This window comes from Hippocampus guttulatus, chromosome 13 (genome assembly GCF_054856545.1).
Source record: "Hippocampus guttulatus isolate MCC_2025c chromosome 13, RoL_Hgut_1.0, whole genome shotgun sequence".
Classification (NCBI taxonomy): domain Eukaryota; kingdom Metazoa; phylum Chordata; class Actinopteri; order Syngnathiformes; family Syngnathidae; genus Hippocampus; species Hippocampus guttulatus.
Genome location: NC_141273.1, coordinates 109,509 through 121,061, shown reverse-complemented (window position 1 = coordinate 121,061; position 11,553 = coordinate 109,509). Strand labels below are relative to the sequence as shown.

At 58.6% G+C, this 11,553-nt stretch overlaps 2 protein-coding genes across 7 annotated transcripts; both read left to right on the top strand.

Moving 5' to 3' along the window:
• Positions 1–91: 91 nt before the first annotated feature.
• Positions 92–3,867, top strand: snapc1b (small nuclear RNA activating complex, polypeptide 1b). 2 transcript variants are annotated; one of them, XM_086126971.1, is made up of 10 exons: positions 92–384; positions 812–968; positions 1,396–1,536; positions 2,031–2,135; positions 2,216–2,377; positions 2,464–2,517; positions 2,799–2,861; positions 3,107–3,242; positions 3,467–3,541; positions 3,607–3,867. In XM_086126971.1, the coding sequence occupies exons 1-10, from the start codon at positions 245–247 to the stop codon at positions 3,633–3,635; spliced, it is 1,062 nt and encodes a 353-aa protein (XP_085983097.1). In that variant the 5' UTR covers positions 92–244; the 3' UTR covers positions 3,636–3,867. The 2 variants fall into 2 exon arrangements, 1 of the variants encoding a protein (XP_085983097.1); XR_015102648.1 differs by lacking the exon at positions 3,607–3,867 and having other exon boundaries at positions 2,468–2,517.
• Positions 3,868–4,010: 143 nt separating this feature from the next.
• On the top strand, positions 4,011–10,675 carry syt16 (synaptotagmin XVI). 5 transcript variants are annotated; one of them, XM_086126968.1, is made up of 7 exons: positions 4,011–4,524; positions 6,843–7,019; positions 7,640–7,822; positions 8,350–8,558; positions 8,880–9,377; positions 9,460–9,637; positions 9,806–10,675. In XM_086126968.1, the coding sequence occupies exons 1-7, from the start codon at positions 4,512–4,514 to the stop codon at positions 10,117–10,119; spliced, it is 1,572 nt and encodes a 523-aa protein (XP_085983094.1). In that variant the 5' UTR covers positions 4,011–4,511; the 3' UTR covers positions 10,120–10,675. The 5 variants fall into 5 exon arrangements, with proteins under 5 accessions (XP_085983094.1, XP_085983092.1, XP_085983093.1 ...); XM_086126966.1 differs by having other exon boundaries at positions 6,780–7,019; XM_086126967.1 differs by lacking the exon at positions 4,011–4,524 and adding an exon at positions 4,534–6,193.
• The last annotated feature ends 878 nt before the right edge of the window (positions 10,676–11,553 follow it).

Genomic DNA, 11,553 nt, shown 5'->3' with positions numbered 1-11,553 from the left:
TTTGCGCGGAAGCGTTGACGTCGGGGCAAAGGCGCTCGCATCGAGGGAAGCTGCGTTTTCCGAGCGCCGCGAACGACTCCGCGCATCCTGCCGGTGACGTCATAGAAAAGGGACGCCCTGGCGCGTGTCGTTTAGTCAACGTCGCAGAGAGCCGCAAAGAAACAAGCGATCTTAATGAAGGATCAAGAAAAGAATCCGCCCTCGAGGACATAGTTACGTAGGGTGACTTTTTTTTAGTTGCAATATGAAGACGAAATCGTCGCGGAACCAACAAGTTCGCTCGGATTGCGAAGAGCTGCTCGCTCGCTTCCAACAAACGGACTCGGTTCGCTTTGAAGTTTTCTCCAAAATCTGGAGGGAAATGAAGTTTGGACATATATGTTTGTAAGTTCACTCTTAAAAGCACACGGAAGGGTCATCTTGCGTCCAAACGTCGTCCGGGCGTTCAGCAACATTTGTTCACTCTGATAGCGATGCGGTATTGCTACTCGCTCATCTCCAATCAAGTTAATGGACAAATGTTTTGAGAACCGCTCAATCGTTTCAAAACCGCATTTTGTCCAACTCGTCCGATTTCGACCTCTCACCGGTAAATCTACCCCGATTCGTCCTCTGACTATCATCGTGTTTTTTCACTGGAAGACATTTGCAAGCGTTTGCTTTCACTTCGGAATACAATACTGGACGTATTTGGACAGATTTTACCGGGACCCGAATCAGAATCAATTTCTGGACCGTCAATATTGAAATGGGCTCCTGTTTTGGGGTTTGATGTTGTTGAGGCCAATTCATTGATCAAGTGGCGTTTCAGCGGCACCGCAGGTCGCGAGAAGCGAGCCTTCAGCCGGGCGGCGTTGGACGCAGCCGCCGTCTACTTCCTTCCCCCGTTCAGCTTCCAGATCCGAGCGGGAGGACTTTACCTGCTCCACGGCCTCTACCACTGCCAGACGGCCTCGCCGCGCGTCCCGGTGAGCTTCGGCGGCACGCGGCCCGACCCGGCTCACGTGCGCAACATGCCTGCGGCGAATGGCTAGAAGCTCATTTTGCCTTTTCCTCGCAAGAGTTTGGCGCTTTCCCATCGCCGCCAATGTGATTGATATTCAGAGACGGACGACGGGGAGGTCGCCCCCAAAATTGAGCAGCTCTCTCAGGAGCAGGCACAATGAGCAATACGAAGAGACAGACGTGCGCGAGGCCTAAATCTTGATCGCCGTGGCCTTCCTCAAGTGACTCCAAGACCAGTTAGGCCACTTTTTACGAGGAATTCATGGTGCCACGGTCGCCAACGACCTTGAACTAACACTGACGTGAAAATAACAAATTGTCCTTTTGGACCATATACACACTTGAGGTGGAAAACCCGGGGGGGGGGGGGGTTATTTCTGAATGTTTCAGATCCGCATGGCGCTGAAGGACTGGGAGGACGTCCTGGCCTTTGAGAAGGACGCCGTGGGAGCTCAGCATCTGGACGCCGTCTTCCTCCTGCGTCAGCTGCTCTTCCGCAAAGCCTTCCACTTCACCGCCATGCCGGCATTGGTGAGCGCGACTCAAGAGAGCGCTTCCAAAGTCCGCAAACCCGAGGCACCGGGGGGGGGGGGGGGGGGCATTTCAAGATGTGAAAACGAATCAGAGAACCTTCAAAAGAACTCAAAATTGAGCCAGAGTAGGAGTGACGCGCTCCCTCTTCCGAGGAGCGGTCGAGAGGCGAGCGGCGGCGTTTCGGGCCAACTGGAGACGCTCGATGGAGGATCGGCGGACTCCAAAGTGGAGCGTTGCCGTCCGTCATCCGGCGCCATCTTGTGTTGAATTCTCACTGGGCCTTTTCGAGTCGAGTCAAATTCAATCGCTTTCTCTCAAAGGGCTTCGCAAGCCCAGCGTTGACAACGTCCACTTATGAACGGGGAAAAGGACCGCCATTCGGGAGACGCGACCAAAAGCGATGCTGTTTTTTTTCCGTCCTCCCCTCGACCGAAAGCCGAGCGGGCCGCTCGGTGGCTCTTCAAGTTTGCGTTTGCTCTTTGCGCTCGCAGCTGACGTTCAAGAGGAGCAAGGAGGAGGCTCGTTCTCGGCTGTGCAAGCGCTTCGTGGCGAGGGCGCGCGGCCCCCAGGAGCTCGTCGGCCGAGACGCCACGGAGGTGAGCGGCGCGCCGACGCCGGCCCGCCCTGCCCGCTTTTGGCGTGACGTCGCCGCTGCTCCGCTCCGCTCCGCTCTCAGGAGCTGTCCAACATCCACCACCTGTACGGCAAGCTCAAGTCGTCCGTCTTCTCGGAAGCGCAGCGGGAGCGCCTGGGCGTCGCCCTGATCCGCCGCAACCTGCCGGCGCGGCTTCGAGGGCACGTCGTGACTTTCCACGGCTGGCAGAAGAGCAAGCGACAGGTTGTCCCGACCGCCGCGCGGAGGACGGGACGCGTCCGTCCTTTGTCACGCGCCGCGCCCTAATTCGTCGCTGGGGTTTTTGTCAGGAAGAGAGCGACGAGGACGAGGGCGACGGCGAGGGAACGTCTTCACGCGCGGAGGTGGGCGACCTGATGTTTGTTGACTAGACGGCGCCGGCGCCCTCGGATACGAGCGACCCGACGGTGGAGCAAACGAAAGTCAACGGCGCTCCTGGCTGAAGCGTTTCGGCCAAAACCAAAAGCTTTCTGTCGCGCGTACTTTAGCGAGCGCGGCTCACCGAGGCTTCCTTCGGGCGAGCGCCGTTGACGGCCGGCGTCTGGAAACGTGGGGTCGCTCGGATCCGGGGGCGGCGCCGCGCTCTCTTGCCGTTCCTTGACTTTTGTGTCGTCGATGTGTTCAGAGTTCCGCGAGAGCTCGGCTGCTGTCGTCCATCAAGTCCAAAGCGTACGGTCAAGCCGCCGAGGTATGTCACGGCCTTCGTGGTCAAAGCGTCCTCGTCTTTGATTTCGAAGTCGTCCCAAGAACAAATGGGATTTGTCGTGCGCAAATCGTGTTCCGCCGGTAACTTGAGTCCGAAGCTCACGTGGCCAAACTCCCCAAAAGCGTCGGGGTCGGGCCCCGGCCCCGATCCAGACCGCGACGTCCCCTTTTTGGCGTTTTCAAGTTGCTGCGTTTGAATAATGGCTGCCGTTGTCTTTGCGCGGGGAGACGTGCAAGTCTCGCCGCCATCGGCGGGTGGAAGTGAACGCCGGCGAGGAGTCGGGCCCCGCCCTCTCAAAAGTACGCAGCAAGTCCGGCAAAGCATCGCTGAAAGCGAGGACCGCCGAGAATGTTTGCATCGTAGGTAAGCCCCGCCCCCAACCAATCAATCACTAAATGCCACACTCCATCTGATGTACAAAATGCAATCGCGCGGTGGCCGCCCAAAGAGCTTTTTTACAAAGTCGGTGAAGGGCCGTATCTGGCCGAGCGCGCGCGACCTCGGGGGTGCCGCTCTCTGGCGAACGATCGCGCGCGCTCGAGGCTTTGTCGCTGAGGACGCTCCGTCTCGCTCGTCCGTCCCATCAGGTGACATGAGCAAAGAAGCCGCCACGTCCACTCGCATCCATCATCTGACCGCGCTGGATCGCGGCGGCCGTCAAGGTATCGCCGCCGTCTCCGTCGCCCTCGCCTTGGCGTCCTCTGACGCACGGCGCTTGTCTTTTCAGCCCCAAAAGACGAGCGGGCGGGAGAGTGACTTTGCCGCCCGGCCCGTGTTTGAATGCCGTTTGGGGGGCTCTGCCGTCACCTTTGAAGCACGTCGAGCGACGTCGTCGAAGGCGCGCGGCCGCGCTTCGGGATGAAAATCGGCCTCCGTGTTCTGCTTTTCTCTCCGACAGCAAGTTCCAAGCATTTGAATGATTCCTTGACCCGCAGCCATTGTTTTATCGTTTTTCTTGTGCATTAAAAGGCCACTGGACAAAACCCAACAGAGCAAAAGATGAGCATGTAAAGGCCCCCATTAGGGCCTGATCCATTGCGGGAGCGAGCTCCTCGTTTCGTTTTCAGATGGCCTGATGATGCGCCCCGACGTTGAGAGCACCTCTTGGTTTTTCCACCCGCGGCCGGGGGCCCGGGTGATGTGGAGAAGGCGGCTCCAGGCGGTCCGTCCTCGCCTGTCCTAGTCGACTTTGGGCCGAAGGCGGACTACACCCCGAACGCCAGTCGGTCGCGGGCCACAACCACTCCCGCCACACCGTCACAAAGTCACTTTATTTGCAACTTGCATTGCGAACCATGTTCAACGTCACTTGTCATTGTGGAAAACACGGAGACTTGAAACACGGCGACAAACAGCAAATTGAACTTAGGTTACAGCGTTATCGCGCTCTGTTTCACATGTATTGTGATACCGTATCACACTGCGAGCTTTTTTGGGGGGGGGAAGGGGCTGCGGCGCTCGAAGCAGCGGCTGTTCGGACTTCTCAGGCGAAGGCTGGGAAGCTGTCCTTTTCCAGCGCCCGTGAAGGCGTCGCGGTTGCTCGACACTTCCGGGTGTGCGGCCCGCGCTGCAAAGTCCCGGATGTCGCTTCTCTCCCGAGGAGTCTGACCCGGGGAGACCGGAGTCGCAGCCATGGCCCCCGACAGTAAGTAGCCAGCCGCCAAGCAGCGGGCGCTTGTGAGCCGCGCGCGTCGGGAAGGAGCCGCTCGTCTCCACCGGGCCTCTTGACGGCCGCGACGGTGACGCGCACCTGCTTGAGCGTTTGATTGTTTGGAGGCTTCGTATTCTCCGAAGAGCGCCTCTGACCGCGAGGCGACTGACATGCCCCCCCATCCCCCTCAAACGCCAAGCACCAACCAGACATGATGCAGATGTTGGGTTTTGCTGTCATGACTTTTGGTTTTATCTCGTTTTTCGCGCCGACGTGAGAGATTGCATCGGTCCAAACGGCGAGAATCCCAAGTTCTTTTGGCTGCCAACAATGGCACAAAGAGAGAACCCAAAAAGATATCAACTCGACAGACACGTGTTTTGTGATTGCTGGGAGACTCATCTTTTCAATTCCACGTTCTCCGTGCAATCTGTGCGACCGTTCATTTTTGGTAACGCCGCACGCAGCGATGCGATTGGTTTCCCAACTCAAAATGGAAGAAAATGGCCAGCGCGTGCTGCCGTTTGAGGAATGCGATCGTCCGCCGGAGCGTTTTCGACCATGTTTCGCATGTCCCCCGGCCGCTCCGCAAGAAGCACGATAAAGACCACGCCGAGAAAAACAATTGCGCGACGACGACGACTCCAAGTGACGTGCGATGCCGCAGTCATATGAGCTGTTCTTTGCGGTGGATAAAGCAAATGTCCCCGTGACGATAGCGACTGTCTTGCCTGCGTGTAGCGCTTGCGTCCCCGTTTGTGTTCAGAAAAAAAGCGTCGTCTCGTCTTGTCGAAGCGACGTATACAGAGCCCGCCTTCTTGAGTCCGGCGACGCACCGCACAGCCGACTTTCTTTAGCGGCTGGATTGCTCGTTGGTGAAATGGGCGTCCGCAGGCACTTTGCGATGTTCTGTGACTGTACACAAGGTGGCAGCGGTGCTCTGAAAATACTCCGTGAGGCAAATGCAGCGTTTGGCTCCACCGCGGCCTTGTTACGTTGCCCCCCGACACCACAGACTTCAGCCGCTTAGGGCCGATGAAAGGGACGGACGAAAAGAAAAGCCGCTTCCGTTCTCGACTTAATCTGTCCTTTTTCAACAAAAAAAAACTTGCCATCCTCCGTCCTACCGTTCGGTGGCACCTCCTCGGCTTCCTCCTCCGCCGCCTGATTGGCTCTTTCCGGAGCCGCTTCCTGTTGGGCCCATAGGAAAAGGCTTTGGGCGCGCTCCTGTTTGTTCTGCGTTTACTCGTTTCAAGTCCTCCTTGGCTCCCGTTTGCTCACTCGCCGCAGGCCGCGCGTGCGCGCGGCGAGTGACGTACGGGCGCCCGCCGGCCACACCCTCCCCCTCGGCCGCGCGGGAAGCCCGGCCGTGCGGCAGACGTCAGATGAGCGGCCGGAGAAGAGGAGAAGGAGCCCACGCCGGCCGCGGCGGCAGAAGTCGACCGCTGGAGCGAAAGTCCGCAAGGAAGAAGTTGAGGGAAAGGAGGAGAACTTAGCGAAGACCAGGAAGGGGAAAGTTGCCAGCAGCAGACGGAAGAGAAGGAATTGGAGAACGCGGCCCCGACTCGTGAAGAAGGAGGTGGAGGACAAAAAGGTCGAGAAGAGGAAGAGCGAGGAGACATGAGGGCGGCGCCCAATTCCACCACGTCTTCAGATTTCACAAGTAGGTCGCTGGGGACTTTTTGCCAAGGCGAGAATCGTTTTTCGAAACCTCGCCAACGCCAAAGTCGCTGTGAAATCCCTTTGACACGCAACGGGTGAAATGGCGCCCACGTCGGGAGTGAGAACCCTTCAAATAACGAACATTCGCCGGCGCGGGCAAGCGAACGTGCCTCAAAGGCCCCAACGCCGCGCAATCCGTCAAAAGTCGTTTTCGCACGACTTTCTTGGGTTCTCATTCAAGGTGCGGAAGCCGCGCGAGCGTGGCACTGCACTGCCCCCGAGTGGCCAGCGTGTGCGCCACTGGCGTTTGTTCACGTGGCTCGCGATTTGCCGAGGTTCCGATTTCACCTTCGTGCTCATGGACTTTTTTGCTGTCCTTTCAAGTTGAGTTTTCATCGCAATCGTCCGGCAACATTTGCCGCCGGCCGCGCTGACATTTCAAGTCTTCAGTTGTTGTTTTTTTCCTTCTTCTTCTTCTTCTTGTTTTCCGGTTTTCGCGACCCGGACTTGTTTTCCGAGCTGAAAAAGTTTTTCGACACTTACCGAGCGTTTGTTGTTGCTGTTGTCGTGGTGGCGTTTGTGTGTAGGTTGTCTGTTGGTGCGGTCTGATCAGTGCGTCCTTGTGTGCCCCCTCTTCCTCCCGCGAGCAGTCACGGCGGAGGCGGTGGGCTTCCTGTCGGCGGTGGGCGTGTTCATCGCCGCCCTGGCGCTGGTCTTCCTCTTCATCAACAAGATGCTGTGCTTCTCCAGAGTGGGCGGAGCTCCGTGTCTGGAGCAGAGCCGGCGCTCCCGGAACGAGCGGTCGCCGGGGCTCCGGCGGGGCCTCGGTGAGACGAACGACCCCTTCGCGCGTCCACATAGTAGCCGTCGTTTCGCTTCCGCGATGCTTGTCGCTCTTCGTGCCTCGCCCGGCAACTCGAGAGAGACCGGATGATTACCGGGTGCGCCCCCACGCGCTGACCCCCATTGACTCGCGCGGGGCACTTTGGGGGCGCCGCACCGGACGGCCCGAGGTGGCCATTCATACGTCGTGCCCAACACGGTATCTGGTCCCGGATCCCGATTGTGCACTCGGACCCGCGGCGCCGACGTGCCCTTTGGTGAAAATCGAAAGGAAGTTTTCGCCCCTTTTGAAGCTCCTGCGTTGCCGTGGAAAAGTGGGCGTGGTCACGCCCGGGCCGCAGCCGCCCCGAATACGTTGAAAAAGTCAACCGAGAGTTGGAAGCAAACACGCCGGTCCGGTCGCACCTCAAACAAGACGCGAGCCGTTAGCTCATGAGCCGCTTAAACAAACAAGACTTCGTGTTTGGCGGCGACGCTCTCAGCCACCGAAGGCTCGCCAAACGTTTGAAAGGGACGGGACGTCCCTCCGGGTACCGGATCGGAAGCGGATTGACGGCCGGTCCGTCGCGTCCTCATTTTTCTCGCGTGTTTTGTGCGCGTCCAGTCAGGAGCCGCGGCGCGGAGGACGACGGCGGCCGATCGTCCTCGGACAGCGACAACCAGGTGATGAAGCAGTTCGAGATCTCGGTGTCACGGGCGCAAAGTTTGCGCGGGGAGCAGCCGCCCGGAGGCGCCGGCGGACGCCGCCGCCACGAGCTTGCCGGCGCCCGCCCGTCCCACCGCGAAGGTACGCCTGCGACCGAACGAGCTGCGGACCGGTCGCCGGTCCACGTCTGGGCGCGTATGCGGTGCTTTGCCCTCGAAACCGCTTGGGCCACCCTCAGCAGCAACAACCGCAATCAAGCGTTCGCCATCACATTTCGCACGCCGCCGGTTGAGTTTGGGCCCGCTCCTCTTTGCGCAATTGTTCTCATTCAGCCACATTGAGCAGTTTTCCAGCAGGAAGCGCCATGCCGCAGCATCTACATCGGATTCAGATCAGGACTTTGACGAGGCCACTCCAAAGTCTTCATTTTGTCATTTAAGTGTGACACCCCACCTCCCAAAAAAATGTAAATAAATTGGGGCAAACCCTTCCGCTGACCGCTGTCATCAAATAACCGTGATTGCCATGTGACGATGCCGTCTGTAACGATGGGCCGCCGACTCCATGGCCGTAGATCTTCCTCTAGCCGAGCCGGGGTGTGGGGGGGGGGGGGGTACGTAACTGAGCTAAATGGCCTCATCAACAAAGAGGTGAAAATCTGCTTCCAGACGATTTCCCGCCGGCAGTCACGGAGGCGACCAGTCGACGCGATCTCCGTAATGAGCCGGAGGAGGCGCCGGAGGGGCATTCGGGGGTCGTCCCGCAAGAGAGTCCCGCCCCCTCCGCCGGCCTTCCGCCAATCACGGGCGTCGCCTCGGAGGACCTGGAGGCGGGGCGCCGGCCAAATGCCGAGGGCTCCCCCGCGTGGACGCCTCAGGTACTGCGTGCTTCCGCCTCGATTTCCTCAATTGGGAAACGATCCCGTCTTCTGCTCGGCTGGGCCCATATTGTTGCCGTACGTGTCAGACGTTTCTATTTTCGAAATCAGACCCCCCCCACAGTCTAAGATGGCAAAACTCAATTCATCAGAAAAAATACTAAATCTCAATCCAACTTTAATAGTCCAATCAATGGACACAAGAGCGCGAGCAGCCCAAAGCACTCAGCCAAGGCAACAGATCACGCAAGGCCGCACGGTGTCGAGGCCCAGCCAAGAAGAACGTCGCCGCCCTCCCTCCCGTTTTTGTCTCCGATCCAGGAGCCCCGCCCCAGCGACGCCGCCCCCCCGCCGCCGAGCGGCCCGCTGGCTCGGCGCCCCGTCTCCAAGTGCTGCGACCTGCTGGTCTCCCTGCAGTACCGGGCGTCCGGCGAGAAGCTCCTGGTCACCGTGGTGTCGGCGCGAGATCTTCCCGACCGGCGGCGCAGCGGGGCGGACGCCTGGCAGGTGCACGTGGTCCTCCTGCCGGCCAAGAAGCAGAAACACAAGACTTCGCTCAGGCGGCCGGGCCCGGGTCCCGACGGCGGGCCGGCGGCGGCGGCGGCGCCGCTCGCCTTCGGCCAGACCTTCGCCCTGACGCGCGTGGAGGCCTCCCGGCTGGCGGCGTCGGCGCTGCGCTTCCGCATGTACGCCCTGGAGGGCAGGATGTCCCGGCGCCGGATGATGGGCGAGAAGGTTCTGCCCCTGGCCGGCGTGGACCGGGCCGGAGGATCCGTCGACGTGCTTCTGGCGCTGGCGCCCGGCGGCGGCGACATCAAGGTAGCCGGCGCCGGCCGCTTCTCGCCGCCTTTGCTCCGCATTGTCGGCGTTCCGGCGGGCTCCTGACGTTTGTTCTCGCCAGAGCGCGGACCACTCGGAGCCCGGCCTGGCCGGCGACGGCGTGTCCTCGCTGGCGCGCGGCGGCGCCGCCCCCCCCGAGCTCCTGATGGGCCTGTCCTACAGCGCCGCCACCGGGAGGATGTCGGTGGAGATCGTCAAGGGGAGCCGCTTCCGCAACACGGCCGCCAGCAAACCCCCGGGTACTCGCTTCTCAAACTCGGTCATCACACCGTCAGAGCCGACCATCGGGCCGTGCCCGGCGCCGGCGTTCTTCGTGGCGCCCGTCGTCACGTCGCCTGTCCTTTTCCCCCCATGTCCTTCGGCGGCCCGGTCTCCGACGCGGTTCCCCTCGCCCGCCGCCGCCTCAGACACGTTCGCCCGGCTGACGCTGCTCAACTCGGTGGGGCGGGAGATCTCCCGCTGCAAGACGTCGCTGCGGCGCGCTCAGCCCAACCCGGTGTACAAGGAGACCTTCGTCTTCCAGGTGGCCCTCTTCCAGCTGTCGGACGTCACGCTCATGGCCTCCGTGTACGGCCGGCGCAGCCTCAAGCGCAAGGAGATGATCGGCTGGGCGGCCCTGGGCCAGAACAGCAGCGGCGAGGAGGAGCGCCTCCACTGGAGGGACATGAAGGAGGCGCGTGGGACTCAAGTGTGCAGGTGGCACGTCCTGCTGGACGCCTGACGCCGGCTTTGCTCCGGACGCAACCCCCGAGAATCCTGTTTTTTTTTTTTTTTTTGGTTTTGAAAGTCGGTAGCAGCCACGTGTTCTGACGAAAATGAATCCGAATGAGAGTTTCTCCGGACCCCGATGTCGTCGGATGCGCGCTTGAAAATGGCGCCGTCTTACCGGCGCTCGACCGCCACCGTGGCTACGACCTTCACGCCTACTCGGTTCATGTTTATTTTCTAAAAACAATCAAGTTTATACGCTTGAAAGTTCAATATCTTGTCTTTGTGATGTACTCAATGAATGGACTTTCTTTGCAAATTATGTTCAACACAGCGTCCCGACTTTCATGGAATTGCTTTTCTACCTCGGGATATAAATGCACTTTGAAGGTTCATTTTTATGTACTTAACGACAAAAATCCCCATTTAAAAAAAAAAATGGCATACTGTAAAGTTATTTGCGTATATTCTCCCCTTTGAGTGAATATGCATCCATGACGTGAACCGCATCATCCCCGCAAGTGTGTCAATCGTGTTTTTCGGGGGGAAAAATATATATCTATATCGTCTTTGTGGTTTGATGAGCTTCTCACGCGAGTCTTGAATTATTCACTTTCCATTGGAGACGTTTTGCATAGATATCGAATTGATTTGCTCCCGGATTTGACTTTGGCACTGGCTGCCACTCCTCCAATTCGCTAGGTGGCAGTAATGCGCAGGAACACTGGTTGGTAAGCACGAATAGTAATCATTCTCAACTCGTGTATTTCTCGAGCCCTTTGAAACCACCGCCGCTGTCTATAAAGTGCTGTGCATGGAGCAAAAAGAATCCATCCAGTAACAAACATCCATCCGTCCTCCGATCCCGGCTGACTTCGGCCAATCGCACGGACCAACGACCATCCGCGCTCGCGCTCGCACTCGCACCGAGGGACAATTTCGAGTGTTCAATCAGCCTGTTTTGGGAATGTGGGAGGAAAGCGGATTATCCGGAGAAAACCTCCGCGGGCACGGGGAGAACATGCAAACTCCACACGGGAAGGCCGGAACCGGGATCGAACCCGCGACCCGGCAAAAAAATAAAACGATACCGAAGAAAGCTGAAAAATAGTCAAACTAAAAAAAAAAAAAAAAAAGTAGTATCAGAATGTGCCAGAAGCCAAAGAAGGAAAATGAGTTTCAAGAAAAGTTTTAAAGATGGGCAGCGAGGGGCTCGTCGAATGTTAAGCGGGAGGTCATTCCAAAGAGCAGCAGAAAAGGCGCCATCCCCAATCACAACAAGAATAACAAGGAGGCCAAATAAATCGGTGGAGGCAGCGAACCGATATCATTGTTTCTATGCTTATTTAGTTCAACATTCGTTTGTCAAGACAGAATGTATTTGGTTTTGACAGCTCGAGCTCGGTCACGTAACAACGTTGACGCGCTGGTTCCCATTACAGTCCGG

What these genes read in the sequence shown, in the direction of transcription:
- snapc1b (XM_086126971.1), top strand. Translation starts at nt 245, where the DNA reads ATGAAGACGAAATCGTCGCGGAACCAACAAGTTCGCTCGGATTGCGAA. An exon ending in TCGGCCGAGACGCCACGGAG is followed by an intron (nt 2,136 to 2,215) that starts GTGAGCGGCGCG and finishes CTCCGCTCTCAG; the next exon opens with GAGCTGTCCAACATCCACCA. An exon ending in CGTACGGTCAAGCCGCCGAG is followed by an intron (nt 2,862 to 3,106) that starts GTATGTCACGGC and finishes TTGCGCGGGGAG; the next exon opens with ACGTGCAAGTCTCGCCGCCA.
- syt16 (XM_086126969.1), top strand. Translation starts at nt 6,151, where the DNA reads ATGAGGGCGGCGCCCAATTCCACCACGTCTTCAGATTTCACAA. An exon ending in GGGGCTCCGGCGGGGCCTCG is followed by an intron (nt 7,020 to 7,639) that starts GTGAGACGAACG and finishes GTGCGCGTCCAG; the next exon opens with TCAGGAGCCGCGGCGCGGAG. An exon ending in GGCCGCCAGCAAACCCCCGG is followed by an intron (nt 9,638 to 9,805) that starts GTACTCGCTTCT and finishes CCGCCGCCTCAG; the next exon opens with ACACGTTCGCCCGGCTGACG.